Below are 15,606 nucleotides of genomic sequence, written 5' to 3'. Positions count from 1 at the left end.
GCGAGAGAGAGACTAAGAGAAAAGGAGAGACCATCCTCAACGAAACCGCCGCATTGACCTCCCAGTCTGGGGTGGGCGGCGGAAGATCCCCCCATCAGCGCAATGAACGCTGCTGCCCTCCGCAATCACTCCCATTAGCTGCTTTCCTCTCGCGCGTGTTTCAGAACCATGGACAGCAGGCGGGGGAAACCACCGAGCAGCCAGCCTTGAAGGCGTCATCGCAGCCATTCCGAAAGAGAGGAAAGGAAAGGGCGAGACAGAGAGGGGGAGAAAGAAAGGGAAAAAAGTTGAAGCGCTACAAGAGAAGACCCAGCTCCTTTCTCCCTCCCTACTTTTCCCAAGCTGGCTCAATGTTTAGAGAGGGCGCTCATCATCACGCAGTCCTGAGCAGCAGGGGCTGAGCGAGCTGCCAGGTAGCCGCGTTCGCGGGGAAGAAAGGCAACGTGTGAAGAACCCACTTCCTAACCATTGGGAGGGCTGGATCTGGACTCCAGGCACCAGAGCCCCCAGTCTCTCTCTCTCTCTCTCTTCTCACTCTCCCACCCCCATCAGAAGCTGCTCGTGCCCCCCAGCCTTGCCAGGAGAATGCTGGCCGTGGTGGTACTGGGGCGCCAGTGCCCAATCGCCTTGTAACATTTCTTTGCCCTTCCTTTCCTTGCGGGAACGTGTGTCTTCTTGGCATTACACTGATGTGACTTCCCCACCCACCCCCTCTCGCTCTGGAATGATGGGGATCTTTTGGGCTTATGTTGGATTCCTTTTCTTGTCAGTATTATACATCCAGCAAGGACTTTCTTCCCAAGGTAAGACCCTCTTTTTGCCAACATTGGAGCGGGAGGGTCTGTGGTGGGCAGAGAACAAGGCTATCCTAGTGGTGGGGGGATGTCGAATTGAAGCATCGTGGTATGTTTTTGCCTAAACCCTTTTCTCGTCCTAACGTGAAAAATAACAAGTGAGGGAGAAGTTCACCCAAAGTGACTATGAAAGAATCCCCTGTGCTCGGTTTGCATACACCAACATAAGGTAGCCAGTGGAGCAAATGCAATGTTGTTTCTGCGTAATGCATTTTTAATAGTGTTTTTTTGGTGGTGGTGGGTAGAATATAGCACACCACTGTGCATCTTCTAAACCTTGCCTTTAGGATTTACAGTCATAGAGCCTGTAGAAAAGGGGATTTGCTTGTCTCCCTGAAATTGTGCAGTGTTTTTTTTCCAGAACGTCACCCCCTCTCCCCCCCCGCCCCATAACCCTGTTGTTCATATTCTCAAACCTTGGTTTTCGTCTGTATTTCTGCAAAGAACACCCCGCACGCTGGCCCCAGCCTCCCTTCGAAAAGGCGCCTCTTGCATTCCAAGTAGCCCCCGCTCTGCAGAATCTGTCCAGTTGTTTGAGACTTTGAGGGCTGCAGTGATCATTTCAGCACCATGGATAGGTCGTATCGGGGCTGCCCGTGGAATTCTGCACCCACAACCGTGTAAACGCTGGCAGCTGCCCTCCACTTGTTTATTTGTTTTAACTCTAGACAGAGGTGGCAGAGGTGGGCAGAGATGACAGACTGCAGAAATATGATCTCTTTTCCTACTGATGAGGCAAATAGATACCGTTAGGTAGTAGTAGTTGGGGAGGTGGAAGGAGATGTATTTTAAAAATCAGAAAACACAGAGGTCCATGAGGAAGCTTACACACACACACACACACACACACACACACACACACACACACTTGTTTGTAATATAAGGGGTTTAAAAGTAAAGACTGATGTGATATTTTCTCAAATAACATGACTATGAGTCCCAAGGCATAACATAGCACATACCCATGGCATATTTTTGAAGCCTCTTCAATATGCCAACTGTCAGCTTGTAATGTGACAGAACTGTAGGAAGTGGGCAAACTGGTAAATTCTTGGCTATTTTCCTATCCTAATCATTCTTAAAAGTAGAAGTTGATTTTTTTTATTATTATGCCTATCCTGTCACTGAGGGCTTCACATTCTTAAAGTTCCCTATATGAACTGAAACTGTTTAAAGGAGGTTATGGTGATTATGACTTCTACTAAGATACATTTTGGCACACAGAATACACTGTCAAGATGTATGTCTTGGATGTAGGGGTAACCACATGGGAGTGTTAGGATTTAACTAAAGAGGAAAAATATTTCTAGTTTATGAATCACCTGGTGTAAAACATGATCAAGTCTTTTCTTAACTTGACAGTGCGAGAGAGAGAGAGAGAGAGAGAGAGAGAGAGAGAGAGAGAGAGAATGACATACAGAGTAAATCATAGAGCTTAGTGTAAAATGTACATTAAGGCAAGCAGTTACTGCAATCAACCCTTTAGACCTTTAAACCATTCAGACCTATTCCAACAAACAAACAAAACCAATGTTCAATAAGCTACAACATATTTAATTCACAGGATATAACTTCACCTGTAATATACAATAAATTGTCTGGTTCCCTAAATGTGAGAGTGCTGAAATACTGTCTTACATAGAGTATTGGGATTTAATTAGTTGTAACTTTGCAAACCCATAGGAAATGTTGGTATTTAGTGGGGTGGTGGTGTTTCCATTATCCAGACTAGTGGGGAGTAGTGGCATACCAGACAATAAATACAAGTGTGAAAAGGATAGGGAAGCAGGTATTTATTTATTTATTTATTGGTAGAGAAGGATAGAGTACAAGAAATAAAACATGGGGGTGAGAAGAGACATGAAAATTAAAATGAGGAGGAGGGGCAGAAGTGATGGGAAAACTGAAAGAGGGCTGCAATCCTGTGCACACTTACTTAAGAGTAAGTCCTGCGGAACCCAGTAAACAGACACATACTTAGCACCTGTCAGATTCAATGTGTGTAAGTAAGCTCCAGTTTATTCAATGGAATTTACTCCCAAGTAAATGTGTATAGGATGGCACTCAGGAAAAGAAATTAAGAGGCTGAAGGGAAAAAGAAAGGGGGAAATGGGGGAAGAGGAATCCCAATAAGATCTGCTTTTCTTTTGCAGCCAAATTTACTGAATTTCCTCGAAATGTCACAGCTACTGAGGGGCAGAATGTGGAGATGTCTTGTGCATTCCAGAGTGGCTCTGCCTCAGTGTACCTGGAAATCCAGTGGTGGTTTCTGCGGGCAGCTGAGGACCAAGAACCTGGAGCTGAGGTGACGGGCACTCAGGTACCAGTTTGCTGCCCCTGAAATCCCATGCAAGCCAGAGAGAAAGTGTGGGTCCAGAGAATGTGGAAAGTCCTGGGTTTCCCAATAAGGATTGGTTTTCTCCTTGACTGACAGCTGTAGAAAATGAGAAACAGCCACCAGTAGGGGATAGAACCCTGAGCCCTCACTTCATTTTTGGTTGATGTTGAAAGCCTGGTAAATTCATGTGTCTGGGTAGCGTGTATGTGCATTTGTTATCTTAAGGAATTGGGTTTGTTTTTTCATTGATGGCAAGGTAACGTGCAGATATCATTTCCACAATGGATTTGACTAAATGTGTAACTCTAGCTATGCAACCATGCCACTGGGCAACCAGACCTCCTACTTGGAAGGGCTGTGCAATGTTTCCTCTTCAGGGAATCTCATAATTTCCTCCATTATTTCAGACTGATAAACACATGGAATAGAATTTGTCTGACTAACATGCCATGCAGCAACCTATTGTATCTATGATTTCAGGGAACTACACAGACATCCTTTCCTTTGACACAGTTGTATCAATTCTTTCCGATTTCTTCCTTGGCAAGAAAGATGGTTGGTTTCAGATGTTTTGTTTTTCTTCTTGGCAGAGGGTGGAAAATCTGCCTCATTATCTCTGCCATTCTAATTCCTTCCAGCTCCCATTCCTCTGGCAAAGTTTTTATGCTGACAATTCCTTTGATGTACCCAGAGTGCTTCAGAATTCCATATTTTGCCATAGCAAAAGAAAAGAAAAGTAGATGTACCTGTTATCTCGTTTAGTGTGGTGCCTCAGTCTTGTAAGACTGCCTGCAGTGATAGGCATTAAATAAAGCAGAATTTGAACTAAATAGCTTCCATCCAAATGGTGTAGCATACCAGCTAACTATAGCAGGAAGAAATGCCTTTCTGTCTATAGGTGGCAGGCTGAGCATGTGAGTCTTCTCCAAGGAAGGATCCCTAATTTTAATCAGTATTTCCATAGCAATTACACCTCAGAAGGTACATTGCTGTGGGCCTATGTACAAGTTCAATCTTACCACTTGATTCCTGTATCAGGGATGCGCTTACCTCCAGATACATGTCTAAGCTAAGGGTTACAGGTAATATCTACCTAGGGACAACTCAACCCCCTTTTCTAAATAATACCAGAAGTTGCCGGGTAAAAGGGATGGGATGAAAACCTAATGTGTGCACCAAAATCCATTTGAAATTCTTTTAATCTATAGGGGTTCGTTTAGTGATGGACATAAACACACACACACACCCCCAAAAAATCAGTTCTTGTTTTAATCCAGAGAAACCAAATTAATTTCCAGTAATCCATGTGGATGTCTGGAAAATTGTTCTAGATTCCAGATTGAACCCAGACTCAGCTGGATCCCTTCACACTGTGACAACTGCATCATTGTCATGAACCCTCTCCAAGGGAATTTAGGGCCAAAGTACATGTAATATTTCTCAGATACTTAGTCCTGGCATGCATTTTTTTTAAAGTTACTGGCATGGGAGGAGATAATGTGGATTGGAATGGTGGCATGGGGAGTGGGGCTTTAAGCATTTTTATCCACTGTGGTCCTGATTGAAATCCCTGCGCCCCCCCCTCCCCATGTCTGCTATTCACAATGAAAAGGCAGTTCCCATTAGCGCCAGTGGGGAAGTTCCGCCCATTATGAATAGCAGGCGTGTCTAGAATGAATTCCAGCTAGGACCACAGCAGCAGAAAAGGGTTTTTAAAAAGCCCCGTTGGGTCTAACCATGTGACAAATGTCATTATCAGTCTGACCCTCCATCCCTTCAGTGGAGCAATTCAATAAATGGCCCCTTATCCATGTCCCCTGCCTTCATCTCTGGTAAGTCATGCAAAAGGAGAATTGCAAGGAGAGTTGCACAGAAATGCCATGACAACGTCAACATTGATCCAATTTAAAATGAACTGAGGTCCAAAGCGGGGACTAAAATCAGTGTCCACACACGGACACCATTCAGAGTTTGCTACAGCTCTGGATACTATGGCAATTTAAATTGGTCTTTCGTCTGTACCCAAAATGAACTCCGAATCTCATGCACTCACTGGCAAAGGCACAATGCTTTTTTCCCTCTCCTTCCCATTGAGTTGTCCACACAATCAATTTCAGTGATAGCAAACATGTGATTCACTTAGCCCCTTCCAGTGTGCTAAGGATTAGATAATTATCTAAATTGCCAACCTGATGAGAGAGAATTCTTCTGTGGTAGCTGATCTGTGACAGCAATTCACATAGTGAGGGAGACTCAAGCCACCACTCTGCTTCCCCTGCCCAGCTCTCACGCTTTCTTCTTCAGACATGCATGTCTGCACTCTCGCTGTCCACTGTTCCTTGAACACAAGCACACCCATGCACTTTCACACCTACTTGGTTGCGTCATGGACAGAGCAATTGTAACAGGAAGGTGTTCTTTGCAATGGGATCCAGCTTTGTGTTTTCTGTAGTGCTTTTACCTAAGTAAACATCAGAAATGTTTTCTTTCTTTCTTTCTTTCTTTCTTTCTTTCTTTCTTTCTTTAAGAACATAAGAAGTGCCCTGCTGGATTAGACCAAGGGTCCATCTAGCCCAGCACTCTGCTCACACAGTGGCCAACCAGCCATTGGCTAAGGACCAACAAGGCAGGACATGGTGCAGCAGCACCCTCCCACCCATGTTCCCCAGCAACTGGTGCACACAGGCTTACTGCCTCGAATACTGGAGATAGCACACAACCATCAGGGCTAGTACCCTTGATAGCCTTCTCCTCCAGGAATTTATCCAACCCCCTCTTAAAGCCGTCCAAATTGGTGGCCATCACTACAACTTGTGGTAGTGAGTTCCATAATTTAGCTATGCACTGTGTGAAGAAGTACTTCCTTTTATTTGTCCTGGATCCCAGCTTCATGGTCCTAGTATTTTGAGAGAGGGAGAAAAATATCTCCCTATCCACATTCTCCACACCATGCATAATTTTGAACACTTCTATCATGTCTCCCTTTAGCCTCCTTTTTTTCTTTTCTGCCCTGCTGCTGCTCTTATCACCAAGGCTGTATTTGGAATGTTTTCCACAGAGCCTAGAGGGACTGGTGAGAAGTCAAAAAAGACTTGTGGGAGCCCTCCTCCTGTTTCAGCTTTTGCCACACACCAGCTAGTTCTACAGTATTGCTTTGTAGCGGCATTGAAGTGCACTATCATTGTTCGGGTACATTCCACATTCCTATAGTTTCCTGCTTTTTATTCCACATTATCCAAAATCCCACAACAAATGTCATTGCGTATCCTACAAGGCATCAATGTGTAAGAGGGATGTACCTTTACCATGAGGGGATTGTAATGATTTGACACAAAAGTGTAGATCTGGCCACAGCCATGAAGGTGCTCCACAACTGGTTAAATTAATGTATTGAATTAATCATTAAAAGATGTTGACTAAATGTTATTGCAAGCCAGCACCTGAGCATCTTACTCCCATTTAACACTGAGGCTTTGGGGAGAAATGCACCAAGGGTGGGATGGGATGGAAACCAGTAGTTTCATATCAAATAATGCCATTTATGCCAGATTTCTCTCTCTCCCTGTTATTGCAGGTCTAGGAATATATACATTCCCCTGCATGATCCAGAAGGCTTTGGGTGGGGCAGAATTGCAGCACGTTTGGGCAAGAGGTGAAATGTTGGCATGTACCATGTCAATGTCTCTAAGGGGCAGGGCTAGTTCGGCTATACCTGCTCTCCCCACAGCTGGACTTCTTTGACTCTTTTGGTGCCCCCATGCGCCTGTCCGTGGGGCACAGCGCAGAATTAGCTGGTCACATTTGGGCAGAGTGGGACCATTTTTCCTTTGACCTGATGACATGATTGGCATGTGTTTGTTGGGTTCCACTACTACCACAATGCTGCACTGCACTACAAACATGAAGGGTGTTGGCAATTTGTGCAGGCCATGGGCCATGATTAACTAGGGATAGGTCAGTCACAATGGCAATAGTATGCAGGAAAAACATCAGTCAGGAAAAGGACATTGGTGGTCACTCTGAGACACCTTTCAGGGGATGGAGGATTTCAAAGACTGAGATGTGGGACCAAGGAGTGAGGTAAGGATCCCTTTGTGGTACAACCTATCTTACTCACTCAAAGTCATGGGGCCTGGGTGGTGGTGTGAGATATGAATCAATAAGACCTCTCTCAGTACTGGAAAAGGGTATTGTAGATCTTCTTTGTTAAAAGTTAATATAGTTAAATAAAGCTGTTGCCCAGGTCCAAACAATCCTACACATATCATCTCTTTATTCCGGAGGTGCATGCAAAAGCATCTAATTTGCATTTTATCCTGAGGCTTTTGGAGGGAACATTTTGGCCTCACTATAAGCTAAAAGGGTGTACAGGATTTCAGTATAAGCTCTAGGTCATTTTGGTCAGAAAGGTGAGTTTGGTCAGAAAAGCTCAGGAATTGGACATATTTCCAGGTCTTCTTCAAGCTTGCCTACGTGTTTTTTTTTTTTTAATTAAAAATCACCTTTTGGAGATGTTTGTTTAACTCTGTGATTAATATTGAGGATGTGGATGAAGAATGTGCTTAGACCAACCATCCATCCAACTTGGTGGCCTTCAAATGTTTTGGACATCAACCCCCATCAACCCCAGCCAGCATGGCCAATGGACAGGAATACTGGGATTTGTAGTACAAACCATCTGGAAGGCACCAGTTTGGAGAAGGCTGGCATTGACTACACATACTTTATGTTTGTGTACAGAATCACCATTTACATTCTGAGCTGTAGAAAAATTCAGGGTAATAACATTCAGTTATTCATTCTGCAACACATTTGTACGCTACAAGATCGAATTCATTATGAACTGCAGCAACATCATTAAATTAGAGTGTCCATCGACTCCAGCATACTGATTCCAGTGGCAACCCAGATGCTGCTGGGAAGTCCACAAGCAGGTTATGAAGGCCAAACCATTCCTTATCATTTGCCCCCAATGCCTGATATGCAGAGGTAGGCTGCCTATCAACATGGAGGTTCCACTTAGCTCTCATCATTAAGAGCTGTTGAGAGACCTATGGCACATGACAGTTTTCCCCAACCTGGTGCCCTCCAGACGTGTTAATCTACAACTCTCAGAATCTCCCAACCACTGATGCTGGGAGATTCTGGGAGCTGTAATATCTGGTTGGAGAAGGCTGGTCTATGAATTTGGCCAATCTTGTCTTAAAGTCACATGGCTTCTTTGGTCACAGTTTGTGTCAAGGAAGCCAAAACAGATGTGGGCAAACACATTTATGCCACATTCAACCACTGTGCAGGGACACTCCCAGAATGATGATGATGATGATGATGATGATGATGATGATAATTAGGAAAGTACTCAATAACTGGAGGTCCCACTGGCCAATCTCTGTTGACAGGAGCAACCTGGCAGCTGTGGAGTCTATTCAGCAACCTTTAACTCAACCTTCACAATGCGGTCCTTATTACTAATATTCTCCATCTGTACCCTTCTTGAACCAAGCCATGCCAATTCTAGCTCCTGCCTTGGCTGACATAGCCTATGATGGAACTAGGAAGAACTTGAGAAGGGGTGGGGCATGGAGGCCATGAGGAAGGCGCAAATGAGCAACTGGAAGGGGGTGATGAGGTGATGTAATTCTTCTGCTGGAAGTTCCTTACCTTTGCCATGCAAAAAACCCCAGTTATCCATTCCCCCACAGGTGGAGCTATTACCAGAGAGAGATTTGGACAACGATGGAACAAAGATAAGCGTAAGTTCATGACAAAATACAGACTGCTGTTACATTTTAAATGGCTTTCCACTTGCTTTCCTCTCTTTAATTAGCAACCATCCAAAACCCCATGAGCAATGGACTAATTGATGATATTTTGCTTTCTGTGCCTTTCCCCATTCCTTTGAGGTAAATTATTGCATGAGATGTAGATAAATGGGCTGCACTATCCCGAAAGAGGCAGTGTGTCACTTATCTGCCTTCTTTTAGGTTGAGCACATCCATGTGGACAGATGGCCAGAAGAGTTGTCACTGTCCTTCTCATAAAGTAAAATGGCAGTGGTCCCTTCTTGGGTTAAGGAAGCATCTGAGGAAATTCAAGGGAAGCAAAACAAATAAACAAACAAACAAAGCTTTCCAAAAATAATTGCAATTTCTCCAGAGATTCGACTAACCCTAGCACCCACAGACAACAATAACATCTTCTTCCATATCAACTTGCTTGTGGGATCTACAGATCATGATCTCCTGATTGTTCCATCTCCTGATCATCTACATCTGATAGGGGAAGCACCTTTTTGGTTGTTGCACACACACACACCCAATACAACATGTACTAACCCTGATGTTGTTTTAGTGCCTGTTTGTTTAACCAAGTATTTGCAGATTTTAATGGCTAGCTTTGTTAGATATCCTTTTTTGTGGTGGAATTTTAATGGCAGTTTTAACAATTTTTAATGGCTGATTTAACAAATTTTGTACATCAGCCTGGAATTTGTTAATGAAGGGTAGTATAAAAACATCCTTAGATTATTAATTAATAATTAATTCAGACAGTAAGTCAAGCTGTACTGTGGGTGCCCCCTGCCTATCACCAGAATGGAAGGTCTTGTTGTGCATGGGGAAGAAATTTCCCATGCAGTGCCAGGATAGGCATGTCCAGATGATGTTGATGACCCCACAATGCACTGGCTGCCTGTACATGTGCAGTAAGACCTACTGCATTAATGGATGTCTCCAGGGCTCACTATGCCTTGCAGCATATCACAAAGTCCCAGTGCATCATGTGCCAGTGTTGATGGCCATGATGAGGGCTTTGTAGTGTGTGAAATGTCGGTGGCTTTTAATGTAAGGCCTAGGGCTTAGTGAAACCTTCCCAATAAGTCCTGGTTCTGATCTGGGTTACTTCTGCACCATGCAGAAGCAGTGAATTTGGTGGCAATGCTTGATGGGATGGGATTCAATCATTCATCGAGTTGAGGTTGGAGAGAAATACATATGTAGCATATACATTTCCATGTCTGATAGTGCATCCATAAAGACTCATCCATCAATGTCATAAGTTGATTTCTTAGAAAAAGTATTTCTCATGTGAAACATCTGAGAAATGCTGATCATAGCCCAAGCAGTTTATTTAAGATTAGTAAACTTTGAACTGGGACTTGAGATATCCCTAGACTTGAAACCAGTTGGTTTGATCCACTGAAATTGCAGTGATCGAAGAATAAGTGGAATACATTTGAATTTGCCTCCTCCTGATATGTGATAGCCATTATTTTATTCAACCAAGCTATCATGAAATGGTTGCAATCCGATGGTAGGAGTCATGTACTATTAAGCTCTGTTTATTCCATTAATATTCCATTGAGACTCACTTGTACTTGCAATGCATAATTTGCCTGTCATGTCTGCATTTGGAAAAGATTCAAGAGATTTCTGCACTTTAAAAAGGTCTGTTTTCTAGTGATAGACTAAAACACACACACACACACTGGACATCTGAAATTAAACAATGTTAATGGTCATTTGTGAAACAGTGAGGTTTCTATGAGCATCCAGCATGCTGCTAAATGACATTGTCGGGTGTGTACTGGAGCCTAGAAGCTTGCAGAGCTGCTTTGCCCCTACTGGCATAGACTGGGCCCTCCTTACCTCTACAAAATTCACCATAGATCCATCAAAAGTGCAGGAGCACTTGGGAGGGCTTAAAACACACCAGGAGGGGTGCAGCAAGTCCTCCAGGCTTTGATGACCATTTGATGATGTCTCCTGTGCTTGTACTAATTCAAGCACTCAGAATGGGTGACCCCCAAAACCAAAACAACAACAGCAGCACACTGGTTGTCCTGACAAGTATTCTATAAATCAAGTATTTTATTAATCCCCCTCCTTCTACAATCCCAGGCAAGCAAGTTTTTCCAAAGCTCAGTTGAAAGCACCCCCAGCAATTTCACCATGCCATTCGCAGGTGGTATTTAGTGATTTATTACATTTATATACTGCCCCATAGCCAGAGCTCTCTGGGCGGTTTACAAAGGTGGTAAAAGGAGGTGCATTTTGAGATGACCAGTGTCCTTCCTAAAGGAATTTTGCTGGGAGAAGATTATGGTGGTGATTGCAAAATTAAAGTGTGTGTGTGTGTGTGTGTTTCTGTGTGGTGTGGTGTGGCATGGGAGTGGGATTAGCCTCCTTTTTTCTTCTAATGTCTTCCCCCCAATTCAAGCTGAGAATTCTCCACCAAGAACTTTTGCTCAGCCTTAGCTTTCAGATGTTTTTGCTTATTTATGTTTTTTTCACCATTAAATTTCTATGCTATCTTTTTCCCTTAAATGTGGCTCACAAAAATGTAATTCAGTTGACAGTTAAGTAATCTGGACAAGAAATAATATTAAAATTACAGGAAAAACAGAATGTGTAGAACCCTACCCTGCCCCAAAGACATTTCACTAGTCCTATTAAAAAACAACACCTTTTGCTTCCTTCAAAATTCCTCGCATGCTTCTAGTAATGTAGGCTACATTTTGTGGTACAAGAACTCATCACGACAGCCCTGAGGGTTAAACCAAAGCTGCTGGCCGAACATTTGGGATTTATTTCCAAATAAAGATAGCTAAAGCTAAACTGCAAAGGTTGTAGTAACAATAACTCCAATTTCCCCTTTTTCAGTTTGTCTGTGACTTGGCTTACTTGCTTGGACTGCTTTTTGTTCCACAGGCTTTCTCTCTCTTTCCCCCTCTCCCCGCCCTCTCTTGGTAGTGTGCCCACTCTCTGTTTGGGTGTGGAGTGTGCAATTGCTTGATGGATGGCCCTGACTTTAGGTAAAAAAGGAGACAGACAAGCAGGTCTTTGAATTAGGGTGACCATTTATCCATTGCCTCGAAGAAGAAATGAAGAGCTAAAAATGAGGACAGAGGAGGACATCAATTTGCACAAAATTTGCATATGCTAAATTATATGTATAGCTGCAAATTTAGAAATAATGACTGTTGTTTAAATAAAAGATAAGAGAAAGATGGTGCCATGTGTGCCTGGTCAGTCGGCTGTCCAGATGCCAACTGTGGATGGGCAACCTCAAGGCCTCAAGTCCAACACAGACTTGGACTGGACAGCCCATCTAAGTTAACAGAGGAAACTTTCAAATAGAGGACCGTCCTCAATAAAATAGGGCACCTGGCCACACATACCTCCTTTTTTAACTCTAGGAGTCAATTTACTCAAGAGTTAAATTAATCCAAAGTAAAAAAGGCACTGTATGCTAAGCCTAGAGTCTACTTCTCTGCCGGAGTCCCACCACCACCACCACCACCCAAGTTTAATCACTGAAACATGCTGCTCACAGGGTTTGGAAAAGGCACTCGGGGGATGGTTTGTTTTTAATCAAACTTCAGGATTTTTGGCATGCAAGCTCTTTCGTTTATGGTCCTCAGAATGGTGATTTGTTTTGTCTTTCAGTAGTTTCTGTGACAAATGGATCTCCTCCAATCATGAGCTGATTCCACTTTGCTCTTAATGCCTAATGAGAGAACACAAAACTTGCCAAGATATAAAACCTGTGTACATTAATTAGTCATGGGGTGTGTGTGTGTTTTCTAACAGAAGTTAACATTCTCTGTGCTCGTATCTTCCATGCAAGGAGAAATTGTAGAGATCTGGAGTAGCACACAGGCAAAGAGTGTGAGTTGTGGATGGGAAAGCTTATTATTCAGCTCAGTGCTGTAACTAGTTACATATTTACCCAGAGAATACAATAATCTGAATAATAAAAAGGCTTGACCCACATAGGATCAATCCTGGGTTGACCCATATAGGAATGATTAGTAAAATTCAGGGTGAGTTAAGAATGGGTGGGGGCTATTAGGGGTATACCTGAAATCCGAAGTTCTCACAATTTGTCAGAAAAACTGCTCCTGCTCAGAAGCTCTTGGGCAAAAAGCTTGTTAGATGCTGCTGTACCAGATTGACATGTATAATTTTTCTCTCCTCCACCAGCAGTTTTTGCTAGGTGTGTGTGATCTACTGTGTTAGACTAGAGGCATAGAGCCAATGAAAAGCTGCAATGGGGCCATTCTGTCCAGCCTGCTGCCTGGACTAAGCCTCCCAGCAAATTGATTTCTCACTTTCCAGCTACCATTTTGACAACATGCCTAATTATTACATGATCTTTTGTGTCCGTTTGGCACACTCAGTGTTCACCTAGTGCCTAGGCAAATGCCTCTGTTGCTTGTCACTTTGATCATGAACCTACTTGGTGGCCTTAGCTGAGACCCCATCTCTCAAAACACCCCACACACACACACACATCTGCAATATCAAGATTTTAATACCAGCTGACCTTACAGAGCTGATCTCTGCAAAAAGGCTGATATAAGAACTACAAAGAAAATACATGTGAAGTGATATAAGCCTCAGTATTATCAGAATGGTTTACTTATTTGCTTGGTATTTGTTTTAAAATTTATACCCACCTTTTGATTGAATGATCCTCAAAGCAGCTTACAACAGGATGCAATTCAACACCAACACCACCCTTAAAAAAACTAAAAAAACAAATAAACCCATAAATATATACACATCCCAGAAGGCCTTAGTCCTCTGCCAATGGATGGGGAGATTTACGTCCCTTCAGTTTTCCATGGCCAGTTATGAATTGCCAAAAAAAAAGGAAATGATGAATTGCCAAAACATTAATTGCCACTTATGAATGGCCCAAAAGTAGGAAATGCAACCTCTCCCCAAAAGAACAAAATAAGACAAAGATTTGGATAACATCTGTGGACACTTATTTATGTATTTACAGTAGATGCAAATTTAGAAATAACTATTACAATTTAGATAAAAATACAATAATTCTTCCCATAGTGCAGAAGACAATGACCAAGTAACCTGTCTGTTCAGCCTGCTGCTCCCTGGGTGGGTACTAAATGCCAATGGGCTACATCTCTTATGGTTCATTATCATTTCAAGGGACTTGGGACTAGATAGTCTTTCGGAACATAGGAACATACAAGTAGAGGATGTCTTCAAATACAGGATGGTCATCTGGCAGGCCTTGAAATAGAGGATTTTCCACTGTAAAAAAAAGAAAGAAAGAAAGAAAGAAAGGACATTTGGCCACCCCGTCCCACGGCATTTGGCACATGAAGCAGAGTGTTCTTTCTGGTGGAAAGAAAAGAAGCAAGCTCCCCACAGCTGCTCCTTCACTAGCGAACAGTTGGGTGCCTGTTGATGGTATTGTGTCTGATGTGCTATATTGTTTCTGGAAATTTTGCAGACAGTGAAAGTACAAGGGAACGACATTTCCCACAAGCTGCAGATCTCCAAAGTCAGGAAAAAGGACGAAGGGTTATACGAGTGCAGGGTGACGGACGCCAATTACGGAGACCTTCAGGAATACAAAGCCCAGGCTTATCTCAAAGTCAATGCAAACAGCCACTCCCGACGAATGCAGGCCTTTGAAGCTTCCCCAATGTGGCTCCAGGATAAACCTCGCAAGAACATCTCAGCAGCCATCCCCAGTAGCATCCATAACTCTGCCAGTCAGCGAATGCGCCCCACCTCCAGCCCTCCAGCCGATGCCAAAATCCCCAAACAAAGCCCACAATCAGGTATGAGAAACCATTTTGAGCACTTGAAGGATTTTATTGCTAATGACCTTGGGGATGTGATCCAGACTCAAAGCAAGAGGGGGTGGGGGGATTCTGTTACTAGCGAAAACTTAATGCGTCTTGCTGTCTTCAATCCAAAGCACAGTTAGGAAAGCACACTGCACAAAAACCCATTGTTTTGTTATGTTTTGTCCTCCTGACCATGCAAGCAAAAACAAAAGCCCCACAGGTTTCGGCATGATAAGCTGCCTTCGCTTCAACCAGGCCTGTACACCTTGTTATCCACCAAGCCAAATGCAGCCAATGAGCCATATATGGCAATCCACCAAGGGCTCCATAAACGTCCTCCTTTTGATGCTTTCCTAGCATAGAGGACCGGGGTCAATAAACACTAGGCTACGTGGCTTGATTGGTCACAATCTATGCAGACCTTGTTCGAACGTATCTCAAGACAGCACATCCCAAGGTCCTAAACAAATATTGCTATTGAGAATAGAAGTAAATATCAAGGCCCCAAACAAGGCCCCAAATAAAAGGAATTACATCCAAAGGTGCAGCTTTTATTCTCCCCACCATTTTTCTTTTTAAATGAAGAATAGGATTTCTTTGTCTCCATTTACCTGGAGCTCATCGACACCAAGCAGGATATAACACTATGAAAGCACTATGAAAGGGGTATATGATATGTGTCAATGGGCCCCAATGGTTGTCAGTGCACTTCAACACCGCTATAAAGCAGTAGTGTGGCTCCTGCCTTTCTTATACCACTTTTCTAGTGGAATATCCTGCTTGGTGTAGATGAGCCCCTAGTGTCT

At 43.3% G+C, this 15,606-nt stretch overlaps 1 protein-coding gene across 2 annotated transcripts in view; it reads left to right on the top strand.

The window, feature by feature from the left end:
* The first annotated feature begins 577 nt into the window (after positions 1-577).
* VSTM2A (V-set and transmembrane domain containing 2A) overlaps positions 578-15,606 on the top strand; it is a 35,418-nt gene continuing 20,389 nt past the window's right edge. For both annotated transcript variants that reach the window (XM_063116515.1, XM_063116525.1), the window contains exons 1-4: positions 578-803; positions 3,008-3,174; positions 8,895-8,945; positions 14,458-14,791. In XM_063116515.1, coding sequence (XP_062972585.1) covers positions 725-803; positions 3,008-3,174; positions 8,895-8,945; positions 14,458-14,791 — 631 coding nt within the window. In that variant the 5' untranslated portion in view covers positions 578-724. The remainder of the gene's footprint in view (positions 804-3,007; positions 3,175-8,894; positions 8,946-14,457; positions 14,792-15,606) is intronic.

The sequence above is a fragment of the Elgaria multicarinata genome, chromosome 1 (genome assembly GCF_023053635.1).
Source record: "Elgaria multicarinata webbii isolate HBS135686 ecotype San Diego chromosome 1, rElgMul1.1.pri, whole genome shotgun sequence".
Classification (NCBI taxonomy): Eukaryota; Metazoa; Chordata; class Lepidosauria; order Squamata; family Anguidae; genus Elgaria; species Elgaria multicarinata.
Note: the sequence above shows the minus strand (reverse complement) of the source record. Positions and strands in the feature narration are given on the sequence as shown.